The 17,730-nt window shown below is 36.6% G+C and overlaps 1 protein-coding gene across 1 annotated transcript in view; it reads left to right on the top strand.

The window, feature by feature from the left end:
- The window catches only part of TNNI3K (TNNI3 interacting kinase), a gene marked incomplete at its 5' end in the record, with an annotated part of 196,424 nt that overhangs the window by 17,294 nt on the left and 161,400 nt on the right, over positions 1–17,730 (top strand). Inside the window, 6 exons of the mRNA XM_039222129.1 lie at positions 12,626–12,712; positions 13,493–13,549; positions 14,516–14,608; positions 14,692–14,749; positions 14,876–15,070; positions 15,823–15,927. Coding sequence (XP_039078060.1) covers positions 12,626–12,712; positions 13,493–13,549; positions 14,516–14,608; positions 14,692–14,749; positions 14,876–15,070; positions 15,823–15,927 — 595 coding nt within the window. The remainder of the gene's footprint in view (positions 1–12,625; positions 12,713–13,492; positions 13,550–14,515; positions 14,609–14,691; positions 14,750–14,875; positions 15,071–15,822; positions 15,928–17,730) is intronic.

The following is a 17,730-nucleotide window of genomic DNA, read 5'->3' as shown; positions in this document are numbered from 1 at the left end:
CAGAGGGTCACAACTAGATACCTTAAAATATATCAAATTTTGCTGCCCACTTTTGCTGCTTTATTAGGATGTTTAAAGTACATAAAGAAGTGTTCTTATCTTTTTAAATGCTAGAATCTTAGAAGTCCATACTAAAAAAGAGCAATTGCTAAACTGAAAGATTTCTCAGGCTACCAATTTGATCTAAAAGGTTTCCTACCTGAAATAGGACATGAAATTGTATTAATTAAGAGATGAGGTTTCATTGATAGTTGTTGTAAGCACAGAGAGAGAAAGAAATGATGTGAAAAAAATGATTATATGGGGTGCTTGGGTGGCTCAGTTGGTTGGGCATCCGACACTTCAGCTCAGGTCACGATCTCACGGTTTGTGGGTTCGAGCCCCGCATTGGGCTCTGTGCTGACTGCCAGCTCAGAGCCTGGAGCCTGCTTCAGATTCTGTGTCTCCCTCTCTCTCTGCCCCTCCTCTGCTCACACTGTCTCTGTTTCTGTCTCTGTCTCTCTCTCAGAAATAAATAAAACATTAAAAAAATTTTTTTAAAAAAGAAAAAATGATTATGGGAGTTACTTTAATAGAGAAAAGTGAACAGACATGGTATACTAAGAAATAACTTAAACGTAGTCCTGTTATGTTTTATACTTTTTATTTGAGTATTGTATAAATACACATGTGCACGTGCACACACACACACACACAATTTTCACATTATAGCTCAATAAATTTTCACAAACTGAATTCACATCCAGTACCCAGTATCCAGATGAAGAAACTGACATGTCCAGCATTCACAAGACCCACTTACATTCTTTTCCAGTCATTCCCCAGAGAGGGTACCACTGCTTTCTTGGGGCATAAATTAGATTTGCCTTTTTCTGTACTTTATAAGTGTACCATTATGGTATGTACATTTTTAAATCTGGCTTCTTTTGACCAAAAATTTGTGAGATTCACTCATATTATTGCAGGTAGTTGTATATTGTTCATTCTTATTGTTATAATGTTTTGTTATATCACTATTTATTTATTCTATTGCTTAAGGTCATCTGGATAATTTTCAGTTGGAGACTATTATGAATACTTTTGCTATTAACATTCACATACATGACTTTTGATGAATATATGAATGTATTTCTGTTAGTTATAATGATCTTCTAATTTGTATAAAATAAATTCCAGGTAGTCTGTATTTGAGTATCCCTTGGAAATTCATACATATTCTGAAGCCTTAGGAGGCCTTAGCAAGTTCTAGTTACCGAACACATTGCATTTATTCAAGTGATTCTCAGACAGTGTCTCTCAAGAAACTTGAGTTTCAGAAAAAAGACTGTTTACAAAGCATTAGTCTTCCGGAAGACAGCTCAGATATAGCTGCTGTAGGTAGCTCTTTACAGGGGTTGGCTTTGTTTGTTTTTAGTTGATTGAGAGTGATAGTTGAAAACTAGTTTTAGTTTTTGTGGAATTTCACATTTTAAGGAACAATGAATCATTGTGTAAGTTCCCAGCATTTCCTACCAAATGACAACAACAAAAATCTTTTAGCATAGAGGATTTACCCACTGGTCTCTGAAACATATGCCATACTTGTCACCCTTATTTGTTCAACTAATGTGATAGGCATCGGTGTTGCATTTCATTATTGCTATGAATTTTAACAAACTGAATGTTAGTACTCAGGAGACAGATGGATGTTTTGCATATGTTCTAGAGCAGAACATGTCAAAACCAAGAAAATGAAAATTGTTGCTATTTTCTCTTGCTAGAAAAATGTTGCATTGTTTTCATGTGTTCAGGAAAGATTGAGATGGCCTTGTTAAAATATTGTCAACAGTGCACTGTCCCTGTTTTCTTTGTATAAAGAAAGGCATTCCTTTCTCCCTTAGATAGGGAGTCACCAACTTGACTGATGTAGCATACTAAGGATTTTTCTGAGAAACTTGGAGATGGAGTTGAGGAAACATGAAGGCTTCACTTAAAATTCCTTCTTCATAGGATAAAGATGTTATAGAAATGGGCCCATCATGGTGTACCTAGTACCTTATTCTCTCCTGGGAGAGATAAACCGGAAGTGAGCTTTGTAACCAGGATCTGTTTGAAAAGGAATACTCTGGATGTGCCCAAACTGACAAGCTCATCCTAGTCTACCTTCTTAATAGAAAATTGGGAGTTTTTCTCAACAACACCCATCTGTTCTAAGAAATATTTTACCTGGCACCAACAAAATTTTTAACTTACCCTCTTCTATTCTGATATAGCAAATTCAGCTCAGGGGTGCTTTGGAGTTTTGTAAGAGTTATCAACTCTTTTTTGGAAACAGAAAAGAGTTCACTCACACCACGGCTCCCTGTGGATCAGATATGAAGAACAGTTTCCATTTACATAGCCCTTTTAACCTAAAGATATCAAAATCAATCTTGGAAATAATTTTCCCAGTGAACTTGATTCTACACAGAAGCCTACTGGTTAAGTTGCAATATTTCTCTGCTAGACTACTCAGAGCTCTAATTTTACAATACTTAGAGTGTTTCCCCTCCTCTAGTCTGCCACACACACACACACACACACACACACACACACACACAGAGCCTTCTTTTCTACTTTTCCATCTAACAGTAGCAATAGCTGTCTCCCTCACTTGGATTTGTTCTGCCCTTTCCCTGGGGTACAAAGGACTTGTATGAATCAATTTAAATTGGCCAGACGAAATAGCCAGCAGCCTGCTTATGTTCAAATCCTCTGCCCTAATCACCAGTATGGAAAACCCATTGAAAAGACCAACACATAATCTTACATCCATTGCATTAAAGATGAAACTGCCGAATTGAAAAGATCTCAGCCAATTAGAATTGAACACATAGCTCAATAGTGTGTCTGGCAGTTAGATTTGAAAAGGCTGTCTTTGACAAAGAAAAGCACTTCTTTATGTCAGGCTGTTTAGGGTCAGAAAATAACTCAAACTAGAAACAGAACTAAAAACTTATTTGCTTCAGTACTGACACCAGTTAAAGTAATTTACAGAGGCTCCTATCCCAATATCTAATTACACAGAATACCATATTTGTATACATCAGAACTACTCTAATTCACAGTGACAGGGAGCTGCAGTAGGAGAATTAGTGAGTAAGTGAGCAAAAACAATAAAAATCAAGGCTCCTGTACTATGATATATACTTTGTTCATTCCTTTTGACAAGTGTAGTATGGTGTGAATTATTTATAGTAAACGTACTATCGTGTATCCTCTAAAAGTAATAAAGTCTTACAGTTGTGAGTTTCTACAGTTTTCAGCCAGTAAAAAAATAACTAAAAGAAAAGAGTGGGGGAGGAGTTGAAGAAGAGTGGATTCATTAAGTTTTTTGATAAATCTTCATCAGTGGGTTATAAATTCTAAAGCTTCTTCTATATTGAATTCTTACCTATTGGAGTTTAGTTACTTAGTCTAGTATGCTAGAGTAAATTAGGGGTGCGGTAGAAGAAGAAATAAACAAAATATTTAGGCATTTCAAACTCTATGTCAATTTTGTGTGTACTAGTTACCTTTCTACATGTTTAGTTACTCTTTCTTCTAAAAATAAATAGAATAATATCAACTCTCATTAGAATGGTCAGAACTTTCATTTTTGGAAAGGGATAACACACTAAAATATTTTTTGAATCATAACTATGTAAAAAGCTGCATACATTAAAATGGATAGTAGAAGAGAACTTACAGGGGCGCCTGGGTGCCTTAGTCGGTTAAGCGTCCGACTTTCGCTTAGGTCATGATCTCGCGGTTCGTGGGTTCGAGCCCCGCGTCGGGCTCTGTGCTGACTGCCAGCTCAGAGCCTGGAGCCTGTTTCAGTCTGTGACTCCCTCTCTCTCTGACCCTCCCCTGCTCACGTTCTCTCTCTCTCTCTCCCCTAGAAATAAATAAAACATTAAAAAAAAAAAGAAGAGAACTTACATTCATTACATGCCTATTACATATGCACATATATGCATACATAATTAAATTATCAAGATAACCCTTTAAGTTGGTATTACCTTTCTATTATAGATTAAAACTTTGAAACTTAGAGCTGTTAACTCACAATTGCCCAAATCACACAGCTTTTAAATGGAGAGCTGGTACAAAACAGAGTTCTGTCTTATGGTAAATTTCAACCTCTTACCACCTCACTCTAGAACTAGGGAGATCCAAGTCCAAATTCCATTTTTACTATTTAATGACTTGGGGCATGTCATTTAACTTCTCTAAGTTAATCTTCAGATTTAAAATGAGTAAATTAATAACTACTTTACAGAATTCTGCTGAAGGTTTGGGATAAGATCTAAGTGTCAGGAACATAACAGATTCTAAATAAAAATAACACCATTTGTTATTATTACGTGCATAGCAAAGGTTCAGTCAAGCTTCATATAATTCCCAAATCTCATAGCCTTTACAAATTTACAATATGTTTTAGTGCCCAGTAAGAAATATGACATATTGATACATTAGAATCATTGAAGGGTTTATATCCCTACCAAACACCACTAGACCAACCTGGAATATATAAAACCATGTGTTGTTTTGTTGTATTTATATTTCTTATTTATGAATCAAGCAATACCATTTATCTTAAAACCTCAGGACTGAAGCAAGATCAAGGAGGTTTTGAAAATGACTAATCAAAATATTTAAAAAGTAACTTAAGATCATGATTCTAAGTTCTATTGTTGCATGAAGATATATTTTAAAACAATACTTTAAAACTTTAGCACAAATGTGTAAGTCCCCTTACTATATAGCAGGGTTTCCCCCTGAATCATGGACAAGTGTCAAAGAGTTTGTAGCCATGTTTCCAAAACAGCATACCAACTGACATGCTGGGTCTTTTTACCTGGATATCTGAGGAGTATGTAAAACTCAACAAGTCGAAAACTGAACTGAATATCTTTTTTGTCCTCACCAGGCAGTTTCTCCTACCATATCTCTTATTCATTCTGTCATTAATGGCGTTACCATCCACTTAAGTCAGAAATCTGGATTCATATTTGATGACTTTTTCTCCCTCAATCTCTCTTTCCCCATATCCATTCAATCAAAAAGTCTCATCATTTTATATCATAGGTACATTTTCATTCATCCTTTCTTCTTTATTTTCACTGTCACTGTTTTAGTTCATAACCTTATCTTTTTTCTGATCCATTTTAATAACCTCATAACTACTTTTTTTTTTTTTTTTTTGGTCTTCAGCATCTTTGATTCCATTTTCTAACTGTAGTCTTAAAGAAGTATTCAAGGTGTAAATAGGGTCATAGCATTCCCCAGCTTAAAATCTTTCAGTGACACTCTATTATCTATAGTTAGAGTTCCAGTGTATTATCATGGCAAATCCTTTGCCCATGCCCTGTGCCCTTCCCACCTCTCAAACCTCACGTCCAGTCACTCCTGTCCCGTGTGTGACCCCACATGCCGCAATCATTGTTACATACACTGCATCACTAACATTCACTGGGGGTTCACTCTGTGCTAGGCATATCCAAAATATTTCATATGCATTAACTTATCGTGTGTACACAATTACCCTGTACAACAGAATCTATTCATGTGATAGTGATACAAAATCCTCATTCTTCCCCATATATATCATCTTATTCTATGTTTCCAAGCCTTTCTCATACAGTCCTCCCTATCTCTAAACCCTCCTCATCCTCTCCACCCTGACTCTATGCTTTCAATTTATCATCTCTACTTAACTTTCAAAAGTCAGTTTACAGATCCTCTTCCTGAAACTCTTTCCTGACATTCCAGGCTAGCATACATGTCCTCTCTTTGTTTTATTAAACCGTATGTACATGTTTATATCTGTATTTCCACTTCATATTGAAACAATCTGTCCCTTACCAAATTATAAACCTTTTTTTTTTTTTATTGTCAACTGGAAGACTTTTTTCTTGCTATTCCAAGATTTTATTTAAATTCAAGATATGTAACATATAGCATATAGTATGTATTGGTTTTGGGAGTAGAATTTAGAGATTCATCACTTACATATAATACCCAGGGCTCATCACAACAACTCCTTAACATCCATTACCCATTTAGCCCATCCCCCCACCCGTCTCCCCTCCAGCAACTCTCATTTTGTTCTCTATCATTAAGAGTCTCTTATGGTTTCCTCCCTTTCTGTTTTTGTCTTATTTTTCTTTTCCTTCCCTTCACCTATCTTCATCTGTTTTGTTTCTTAAATTCTACATATGAGAAATAATAAACTTTTTGAGGGCAAACATTTGAGATATTATTTTTTGTTTTCTAAAAAGCTAATTTAATGACTTATTCTTAATAGGTGCTCAATACATGTTTTTTGAAGTGGTTTAGAGAATGAGCGGATATTTCAGTCATAATATTCTAGTCTTTGTCTCACTAAATAGCATCTGGTTTGTCATAATATACTTGATGTTTTCAAGAATACCACTTACCACTATTCTGTTGTCTCTGTAGACATTTCTTTAAATATTGTGAGTTTCTTATTAACTATGCTTAAATTTTAATAGGCAGATGATTTTAAGGTACGCTCTAAATATAGCTCCTATTCCTGTGCATTAGAACCATGAAAAATTTCCCTCTGCCTTTAACACTGTCCTCCTCCCCTTTTGAATAATCAACTCGTATTCATCTTTCAAGTTCAGCTTAAAAGACAATTGCTCAAGGAACTCCTTCCTGACCCCTCTAGTCTACTGTAAAATAACACTGCTATACACATTCACAGCATTCACTACCTTTTCCTTCCTAGAACTTGGCCAAATAATATTTGAATGAGCATTTATATATTTTTTCCCTTTTATACTAGAAAGTATTTATTACAAGATGGGGGACATTTATATTTCAACATTATATCTCTCATAACCAGTTCCATTCAATTTTTCAAAAAAATATATTACATACTTTAGACACTGTGCTAGGAACTGAGGTGAAACAGTGAGTTAGACAGACAATATTCCCCTGCTCTTAGGAAGTTTGTATTTCTAACAGAAGAGATGGGTCATAAGCAAGAAAACAAATAGAAACTATCAGATAATAAGTCCTATGAATAAAATTAAAAGGAAACACACCAGTAAGTGAAAAGTTTAAGGAAACGATTTCAAATTGAGAAGTCATGGAGGGTTTCCCTGGGAAGATGTTACTTGAGCTAGTCATTAATGGATGCCCAATAAATATCTGTAGAAGGAAAGAGAAGGGAAAAGAAAAGCCAAATGAAAAGGAGAGAAAAGGAGGAAAGAAGAATGCAAGTCACTTGGTTTGTATCGTGTTCTTTTGGCAAAAGCATTCGTGATTGTGGATATTTATCTTAAGGTGAAGAAGGACTGACAGCATTCTTGTTTGATCCTGGTGATTAAGGGACGAGAATATGGGGAGGAGGAAAGGGATGTGTGTACCCTTTCTTGTGAAAGCATCTTTCAGATTTAATGGTGTAGCAAGTCTTGAATTTTTCTTGCCTCTGACTTAAATGACAGTGTTTAGACCAGGACTGGCAAGAGGAAAAACAAACATCAGGAGCCATCCTCTGGTCCCACTTTTCAACATGCTGGCAATGAATTTTCAACATGCTGGCAAAGGGAGATAGCAAAATTGAACAAAGTCTCATATATGCCATTGCTGTGAAAGTTTTCTTCTTTGAGGCAGTACAAAGAAAGACTGAAACTGCTCCTTTGATCACCTCGGCATTTTGGACATGACAAGTCAATAGGAATTCCTTGACTTATGTAACCAAGTCCCCGTGCTCTCCACCTTAGACTCAGAGGGCCTCAGAGTCACAACGTCAGGAAGAAGACCTTAGTATCAGTGTCATTTACTATTAATCTTCAGACCTAGTACTTAAAGTAATTTTCATAATGAGATTTTGTCTATATTCTTAAAATAATTTTTATAGCAATAAACAGCATTTGTTGTTCCTAAGATGAAATGGTGGGAGTGGAGAGACAACCATATAGGGATATAATAAAATGGGTCCTTTTCCTTTTTGAATAACTATGAACCCTCTGTTATATTCATGACCATGATATACATAGTAGGCTGTCTATGTAACAGCCCTTTGGATGGACGTGTAGCCTTAAACAATAATCTAGTTTTTAAAGATATTCAGAAAGTTGAAAGCAAAGAGATTTGAGGGAAATAGCTCCCACGTATAAAGAAGGGAACAGAAGATGAATCAAAGGAAACGCATGGAATTTGAATGGTACAGACAGACTGGAAGAGTGGGGTTTAAGAAATGAAAGACACTCCAAGCTAGCAAAAAGCTTCATGGGCTTTAATGAGTAATCCTCCAAAAGTGCAAAGCATTATTATAACTGCATTAGGCTAATAACATAGCAACCTCCTGTTTTGGGTAAAATACTTGGATGTAGATAGCAAATTCTTAGATATGGGAAAACATTTTAGTTAATTAGTGGAAGTTTGATTATCTCTGGACGTGTTCCATTAGTGTGCCTTGGTTATCGGGGTATATCCATTATCGGGAGTTTGCCTTAACAAGTCCATTTAGTGGATTCCATCAAGGCATTTTTCTACTTAACTCCTTGTGGCCATGTATCAGGGAGCTGGGCCCCAGTGGTTTCCAGGTTTCTTTGCATACGCTTTTGTAGCTTGTCAGAGCAGTGATAGCAGTGGAGAATTTCCCATACATGTGTGCCTCAGCCCATAGTTAGCAGGAGGTGGGAAATCAGGCGGAGATGCCTTCCAGAGCCGAGGGGCCTCTTGGCATTTCCCTGGCAGCCTCGTGCTTATCATCAGCCAGAACCCAGGCACTCATTAGGCTCTTGATGAAAAGCATCCCAAAGAAAATGCCAGCAAATTGTGCCACTGTGCTGGCAGGAAATTAAAACTGCTCAGAGCAAGTGGAGCCAAGAGAGCTGTTGAAATGAAAGGTAACATCAAGGGTGTGATCACGATGTTACACAGACGGTCAGGATTCAAGATGCGGCTTTCTGCTTCACTAGGGAAAGCAGGAGGCCCTCTCCCTCTCTGCTGTCAACCACAGTCAGTCCAACAGAGAGGCTGAGACAGGCAAGGAGGTGGGCTTTGTGAATTAAGCTTTGTTATGCTTGGGTAAATGCTTGGCGTTTAGGTTGTTTTATTTTTCCCAAAGGAAAAACAGAAATAAGAGGATTTGTTTTGTTTTGTTTTGTTTTTCGTTTTTCCTGGTCCCAAACACTTAAAGACCAAATTAAGTAAAAGAACAACTAAAAGCACCACAGGTTCTATTAAAGTGGGGGCAGACAGCATAGAGAGGAGCAGACAAACCTCCGAACCTGTGAATCTAGCAGCAGGACACATGAAGGAGGATTTTAATTCCAAAGAACTTTTTGTTGATGGTGCTACTTTTATCCTGAGATTAAAATGACCATCAGCTCTGGGGAAGAAAGGGAGGTGGGCAGCAGGAGGCAGCACCAACATGCAAACAGAGCACACTGAAATTTCCATCACACTGGGGGGGAGGGGGGTGGCAGAGTAATGCCCCCCAAAAATATCCAGGGCCTATTCCCTGCAATTTATTAATATGCTGCCTTACATGAGAAAGGGGAATTAAGGCTGCTAATTAGCTGACTTCTTGAGAGAGACTATATTGGATTATCCAACAGGGGCTTCATGTAATATCAGGGGTCCTTAAATGTGGAGGAGGGAGGCAGAAGCAGAGGTCATAGTGATGTGGAGTGAGGATTCAGTCAGTCATTGCTAGCTTTGAAAATCTAAAAGGGGGGTAACAGCCAAGGAATGTCAGTGCTCTTTCAAGGCTGGAAAAAGCAAGGAAATTGATGTTTCTCAGGAGCTTTTAGAAAGGAATGAAACCTGACAACACCTTGCTTTAGCCCATTGAGAACTCTGCTGGACTTCTGACTTCCAGAGCTAGAAGACAATAATGTTATCCTGTTTAAGACACTAAATTTGCAGTAATTAACAATAGCAGTAATAGAAATTGAATATATTGATGTTTAGAAAATTTATCTGAAGTTCCATATGTGTTTCCAAATTCATTTACAATTCTTGGGGCTAACTGGGAAGGCAAGAAAGCAGTGAAAAGATCTGAGATGTATATTTACTTGTTAGAATTGTTAGGCCTGTCACATGCATTATCTCAATCTTTACAACAGCCTTAGTGTATCATAACTCTAACCTATAAATAAGGATCTTTTTTAAAAAGTAAAGTAGGTCATGTCCTTAAATCCTTCAGGGGCACCTGGGTGGCTCAGCCAGTTAAGCATCAGGCCCTTGACTTGCAGCTCAGGTCATAATCTCACGGTTGTGATATTGAGCCCCATACCAGACTCCTGGCTAAGAATGGAGCCTGCTTGGGATTCTCTCTCTCTCTCTCTCTCTCTCTCTCTCTCTCTCTCTCTCTGCCCCACCCTTGCTCACTTGCTTGCATCCCCCCACCCCCACTCAAAATAAATAAATAACATTTTTTAAAAGTCTTCAAGTGTTCCCCATCCCTCCTACATTAAAATCCAAACTCCTTATTTTAAAATCCAAAGCTCCACATCAATTGCATTGAAGTGTGAACTCCTGGTCAGCATCAGCTGGGACCTTGTTACAAAAGCAACTCTCAGGTCCCACTGTAGACCTTTTGGTCAGAATCTCTAGGGGCAGGGCTCAGGAATCTGTGGTTTAACATGTGCTCCAGCTGATTCTTAAACACACTAAAAAGTTTGTGAAGTGCTACCTGACATGATATGCACTTATTTATTTCTCCAGCCAGGTCTGGAACCCTTCTCATCCTTGCCTGTGATGCCCCAACCACACTGGCCTTCTTTCACTTAGGAAGGTGTCACATTTGCTCCCACCTTGGGACCTTTATATTGTCTGTTAGAAATTTGCCTATTGTCTAATTCCGTTCAGGTCATGAGGTGTCCCTGATTGTAAGCACAGGAGAATCCAAAGAAAAAGTGTGAATAGGACTGGCTCCTCATTATTTCCTCATAACCTATGTTTGTGATTTGAGAAAATTATAGATATACAGTCATGAATTGAAATCTATGGATAAGAAAATGGACAACAGTTGTTAATTCTGTAGATTTAAGTTTTGCTACAAATTTTAACAATTGTCATCACAATGTTGTTTTTCTTGAAGAAGCTGGTGTTGGGATATTACATTTGGAAAAACTTTTTTTATATTTATTTTATTTATTTTTGAGAGAGAAAGAGCGAGAGAGTGAGAGCGAGAGAGAGAGAGAGAGAGAGAGAGAAGGAGACTGAGCAGGGAGGGGCAGAGAGAGAGGGAGACAGAATCTGAAGCAGGCTCCACACTGCCAACACAGAGTCCAATGCCTGGCTCGGCACAAACCATGAGATCATGACCTGAGCTGAAGTCATTCGCTTAACCATCTAAGCCACCCAGGTGGCTCAGGAAAAGCTTTTAATGCTAGTTAGTATCTTAATTACTCCATCTCATGATCTTGCATGCTCTATTAAATTCTTTTTTATTTTTGAAGAGGGATTTAATAAACAGGCATACTTCTCAGCCTATACAGTATACATTAGCTAGGTGTGTTCTAAACCAGTGTTAACTATGAAACCTCCATGACTGATAAGCACTTCTGCTTTTTCAATTCCTAAAGTTTACCATTTTCATAATGAGTTCTATTGCATTTCACAAGTCTCTTGGCAGGGTCTTTAAGGCTGACTTTGTTTTTCTCTTGTATAAATTAGCTTCAGTAGATTATTTTTATAGTTAAAACATAATATAATATCAAACAGTTTAGTTCTATTTAAAGTCATTGGTCTACTCGGGAGCATTTGGCATTTTTTATCTTACACAGTAAGTACCTACTACAATTAATAACCCCCCTAATTTTGGTGGTGTTCTCAGCAATTTACTTCTCAGTTGTGTAAAAGTCCAGTGTGGGCATTTCTGGTCAGTAGATGGCTTTCTCCCATCCCCTAGGACCTTAGAACCATCTGCATTCAGCCAGTGGATTGGCAGAGTAGAGAAGGTCTTTTTCTAAAAGCTCAGAGTTGCAAGTGGCATCACTTTTGTTCATATTCCCTTGGTGAGAATTTCTCACAAGGCCATAAGTGGATGCAGGGGCGACAGGGCACTTATCTCCCAGGGTGGACAGCCATTTCCAGTGACAAAATCACTCCATGAATGGGGAGCACAAATATTGATAGGCAGCCAGCCAGCTGTCTCCTGTCACAAAAACCTATGTAAATTATCTTAGGACCATGTTATACTTCAGTTGCCAACCAAATGTAATGTTCAATCAAAGCAAACACATCCTTCTTTCCTGGTTACCATATGTGCATTTCACCCTTTTAATGGTCCCTTTAGCATCTCATATTTCCTCATTTAGAAATTCTCATCATTATTCAACTACAGTAAGCTTCTTAGGGACAGAACCATAGTCACTTTGTTTTTTGTATCCCTCCCACCCAATATAGTGCTTAACAGAGTCTCACCTACAGCTGAGGCTCAATGAATTATTTTGACTGACTGACTGAATGAATGAATGAAAGAATGAGTAAAAGTACTGCATACCTACTACAATATAATATCTCTTAGGATATTGCCTGTGCTTCAAGCTGTCTCTAGTCACTTTTGAGTTATATGGTGAGCTGAATAAATCAAACAGAAATTAAGATTCTTTGTCTTTTCTGTCTTTTCATGAAGGACATGATGCGATTGTCACACTTCTGAAGCATTATAAGAGACCACAGGATGAACTGCCCTGTAATGAATATTCTCAGCCTGGAGGAGGTATGACTTTCTTACTCACTTTTTGTTGTTAGTACAATATTGTGCCTAATGGCAAACCTTTGTTTCTATTACTGTTATTCTGGGGTTAAGGAGGAAGGCATGTGAGATTTTAAGAAAACTTTTATCTGGGTGAGGCTGAAAATAAAGAAGCCTTCACTTGGAGCACCTGGGTAGCTTAGTTGGTTGAGCCGACTTTTGATTTCAGCTCAGGTTATGATTTCATGGCTTGTGAGATCAAGCCCAGAATCTGAATCCATGCTGACGGTGAGGAACTGGCTTGGGATTCTCTCTCTGCCCCTCTCCCACTCACATTTTCTCTTTCTCTCAAAATAAATAAATAAACTTAAAAACAGAAGAAAGCCTTCATTTAAGCTGTTTTTTTCTAATTCACCAATCTGCAGTTCCTTCAAGGCTAACTAAGATTCCCTGAACTGGGTGTTTTTGAGGCTTATTCATGACTAGGGAGGCATGGGTGAACTGAGAGCAGTCGTGTTCAGTAATCTATTAAGGCAGGCCAAAGAATATCATACCCAGACACAAATTAAATCTTGTGGAGTCTGCTGGATCTTGGTTTTTTATTTTTAATCTTTTTATGTACTTTCCAAATAAACGCTCACTATACAGTTTCAGTATCCAGAGAAAGACCTGGGTTAAAGCTATATTCTCACTTGGTTTTCTTAGCAAATTTCTTTTGTCACCTGCTTCTTTTTATAATATTTAATGTTTATGTAGAAAAAAATGATGGCTACTTTCAACTCTATAATCTAATTTGATTTCTAGATGGCTCCTATGTGTCTCTTCCATCTCCCTTGGGGAAGATAAAAAGCATGACAAAAGGTATTTCAATATGGGACAGTTGTTATACTTTATTATTCCAGATTCCTATTGCCTCAAATATAACTTTCTATTTTGTTTTACATATGGTACATGATAACTATTTTGCATTCATAAAGAATATTACCAACAAGCCATTCTTCCCAGTTAACCTTATCTGCTGTTTTGTTTTGAATATGCCATCTCAGTTCATGAAGATATAACAGAGAATTTCATGAGTACTAAAGAAAGATCAAATTCTTAAAGACATTTGTACTTTTAATGAAATCTAAATTGCCAATGTTAATATTTTTAAGGAGAATTAGGAATAGGTGTGCCATAGGAAAATAAATTTGAAAAAAGAGGTTATTTTTCCAAAGACCCCAAATAAGTAAACGTTGGGAAATTCTTGTGTGGATGCTGCACATAGAAATTAATACTATTGAATCAGGAAAATTTTATTTTAAATATACAATTCGACTATAAATTTGTATTTAACTATTTAGAATTTAAAGTTTTTGTTTTTAAATTTTTGATTTAGGATGTTTGCTCTGAATGATTCACATACTTATTTTTTTACATCTAATTGGCATCCCTTTGAGATTTAACTTATAGATATTTGGCTAAGCCTACTGTGGTAGGCTGCAGGGGTTGACCAGATAAAACTCCTTATCATGATATGATATGAACTGCACTCCGGTTGCCCTGTCATGCAGACAAGCTAGTTGTTGATCAGATTAGGAATCAACCCTTAGCCCTGATAACAAAGGTCAGAGAACAGAGACAGAAAAGTAACATGTTTTTAATGCAGGGGGATAGGGATCATTTGTGATAAGGTTTTAGCATCTCCAAGGGTCAACTGTATTTGGAAAATTAAATGTTACTGGGGAATGACATTTTTGGTTAAGTAAAGTATGTATGTAAATCATGCGGACATATCCATGTATGTTTTTTAATCTTAAGAAAGAAAATAACAATTCCTGTTTTCAGAAAAGGCAGATGTCCTCCTCCTAAGGGCTGGATTACCCTCACATTTCCATCTTCAACTCTCAGAAATTGAGTTCCATGAGATTATCGGCTCAGGTAATCTAAGAAAACACTAGTCTGCTGTAGTTTCAGCAGCTCAAGATAAAATGTGTTTACTCATTTCTCTTAAACAATTTTAGGTTCCTTTGGGAAAGTATATAAAGGACGGTGCAGAAATAAAATAGTGGCTATAAAACGGTAAGCAAGCAAATGAGAAAATTTAGCATCCGACTGGAGTTGTGAACTTTAAGAAGCATATGCATGGCAAGCCTCTTGTTTTGATCCATCTGCTGACTGAGGATCTCCTGCTCCTGCCATTTGCAGTTACCGAGCCAACACCTACTGCTCCAAATCAGATGTGGATATGTTTTGCCGAGAGGTGTCCATTCTCTGCCGGCTCAATCATCCCTGTGTAATTCAGTTTGTGGGTGCTTGCTTGAATGATCCCAGCCAGTTTGCCATTGTCACTCAGTACATATCAGGGGGTTCTCTATTCTCCCTCCTTCATGAACAGAAGAGGTATGGTTCTCTTGTTCTGACTTATATCACTTTATGTGTCATCAGAATTATCCTTCAGTACCTCAGAGACTTTCTGCCTGGGTGACCCTTTACCTTCAGAAATCTCTGAGTACTAGGAAAGGTGGCATTTTAAAGATGGCTAATAATTTTGTCCAAGAATTATGTTTTAATGAATAAAAATACTTCTGTGCTTTCTTAACAGGAATTCAGTTGAAGATGAACTATCCAAGAAATTTAAATTAGCAACTGAAGCTTATACTAATTAAGTTAATGTGACATACCAATAAAGCAGATATATAAGCTCAGACTAAAATAACTCAGAATAAAAGAATTATCAGGGGTCCTAATATTTATTCTTTAAAGTTAAAAAAGAATAGCCTTGCATAATCTAATTTTAATTCACTTCCTAGATATAGGCCTACAATAATCAGAATACGGTTTCTCTCAGTTATTTAAATAGAACCCATTTTATGTTATTATAAAAAATTAAATATAATATTATAAACATAAACTCAAGTAGAATATTTTAAATATAAGGGGTTGGTATCTAAATTGATTTATAATTAAGCTTTATCTGATGTGGAAAGCTATTTTTCCAGATTTCTTTGAATTTTTAGCTTAATCTTCAATAAAGCAAAAAAGGCTGAAAGATATACAGAATAACAAATCACACACACCATTGATTTCTTTAAGAAAGATGTGTTACTGGCTTTGACTATTTCATTCTCACTGAATCTATTTTTAAATTCTAGGATTCTTGATTTGCAGTCTAAATTAATTATTGCAGTAGATGTTGCCAAAGGTATGGAGTACCTTCACAACCTGACACAGCCAATTATACACCGTGACTTAAACAGGTATTTTCCCCCCTAAATAATGAACATAGAATTGTGTAACTAACTGAGACTCTAAGACATATTTAAGTGTCTCTTCACTGAAGATATGGTGTAACTTCACTTAGACACATTACAAATCAGAGTTTTCTTCTCTGTGGGTAAGGGGACAGGCTACTTTAAGGCCAGGTGATAGAAAGTTTTGTCATTGTCTTTTACAGAAATAGAAAGCTATATAACTGCCTCTTGGGGATCATTCAAATCTATGAAAAATGTCCACAAAGAGAGTGATGTCTGTAAGATTCACCAGCTAGCTAGTTCTCAAGTCAATAAAGTCAGATCAAGAATTTAGGTCAAAGACTATTATAGAATTTCAGGTCTCATACAAAGTCAGGTGTTATGGGAGGTCCTGATTTAAATTACCTACTTTTGTGCTGCCATTTTGTTATTTTTCTAATAGTAAATTCAGCCAAAACACAGCAGCTCATTTACGCAGTTTTCATGTGAAGTTATTTTCGTGTGGGTCAGAGACTTGAAACAAATATGGAATTAGAGTATTCCAGGAGTGAAACCCCAAGAGATTTTTAAAAATAAACAACTTTTGAAACAGTGGAAGCTTTCTAGGCAAAGTCTTACAAGAAGGCCAATCTACAAAATGTAGCAGCTTTAGTTGAAGACAATTGTAGGGTAAAGAAATCTGTTCACTTACCATTTTCTACTGCCAGGGAGGGAGATCCCCAGGCCGTCTGTGGAATCCCTAAGGTGCTGGGGAAAAGAGCCAGACAACCATTGATCTAGGTTATGAAGTGAGTCAGATTATTCGAAGGCAATAATTTTCATTTGATTATTATCAATAACATTCATATAGATTCCATATATAAATTTTTGTATAAAGTCCACAATTCTGAGACTACTAAAAAGTAATTACTCTATTCAACCTTTTGTTCAATAATTATTTGGGTATCTACTATGTTTAAAGTCTTTATACTTGGCCCATTAGAGCTTACAATATGAAGCTGCCAGACACTTCATTCTCAAGGGCCTTTCGTAGTTTTAGTAGAGCAGAAAAATACTTAACTAATTATGTTTTAGGTATCAAGTAACAAGTTCCATAAGAGAGATATTTAAAGATTCTGTAAAATTTTAGAAGGAAGGATATTAATTACTTCTGAGGAATCTAGAAACATCTTCATGAAAGAAGAGACATTTCAACTTGACACCAAAGGATCGATGGAATTTGAGAGTGTAACCTAGGCTTAGGGAAAACATTAAGAAAATAGAGATTAGAAAGCTAAAGGCATATACAGGAACAATGAATAGTTTTTGCTTTAGTGGATCAAGTGTTTATGAATGTATGTGGTATATGTAATGTAGGAATCAGATGATTGGGAAAGAAATTCAGAAAGATAAATTGGAACAACAGCACAAAAATCAGTGAAATCCTAGACTTTAGGTAGTTTAGACTTTGTTCTGTGAGAAAGAAGTAGGTACTGCAGATGGTTGAGCTAGGAATCAGAAGTTTGGAACTGTATTATGGAATAATTAATCTAGCATCTTGGTAAAAGATGAACTTGATGGGAAAGTCAAGAAACTGATGAAGCAGTTGTTGCAGTAATTTAAGTGAGAAGTAATGAAAAGCAGAATTTTACTAGTGGCAGTGGAAATGAAAGGGAGAGACATATTAAAGATAGGGGAGATAAAATAAATTAGATATGAGAATGTTTGAATCTTAGATATTGGAAGTAAATGTGTGTGGGATATAATCCATTTAAAATTATTAGTTTTCATACAAAGGTAATTTCTTTGTTGTTATTAGGTTTTTTGTTT

This window comes from Hyaena hyaena, unplaced genomic scaffold (assembly GCF_003009895.1).
Source record: "Hyaena hyaena isolate Hyena2069 unplaced genomic scaffold, ASM300989v1 scaffold_1061, whole genome shotgun sequence".
NCBI lineage: Eukaryota > Metazoa > Chordata > Mammalia > Carnivora > Hyaenidae > Hyaena > Hyaena hyaena.
Note: the sequence above shows the minus strand (reverse complement) of the source record. Positions and strands in the feature narration are given on the sequence as shown.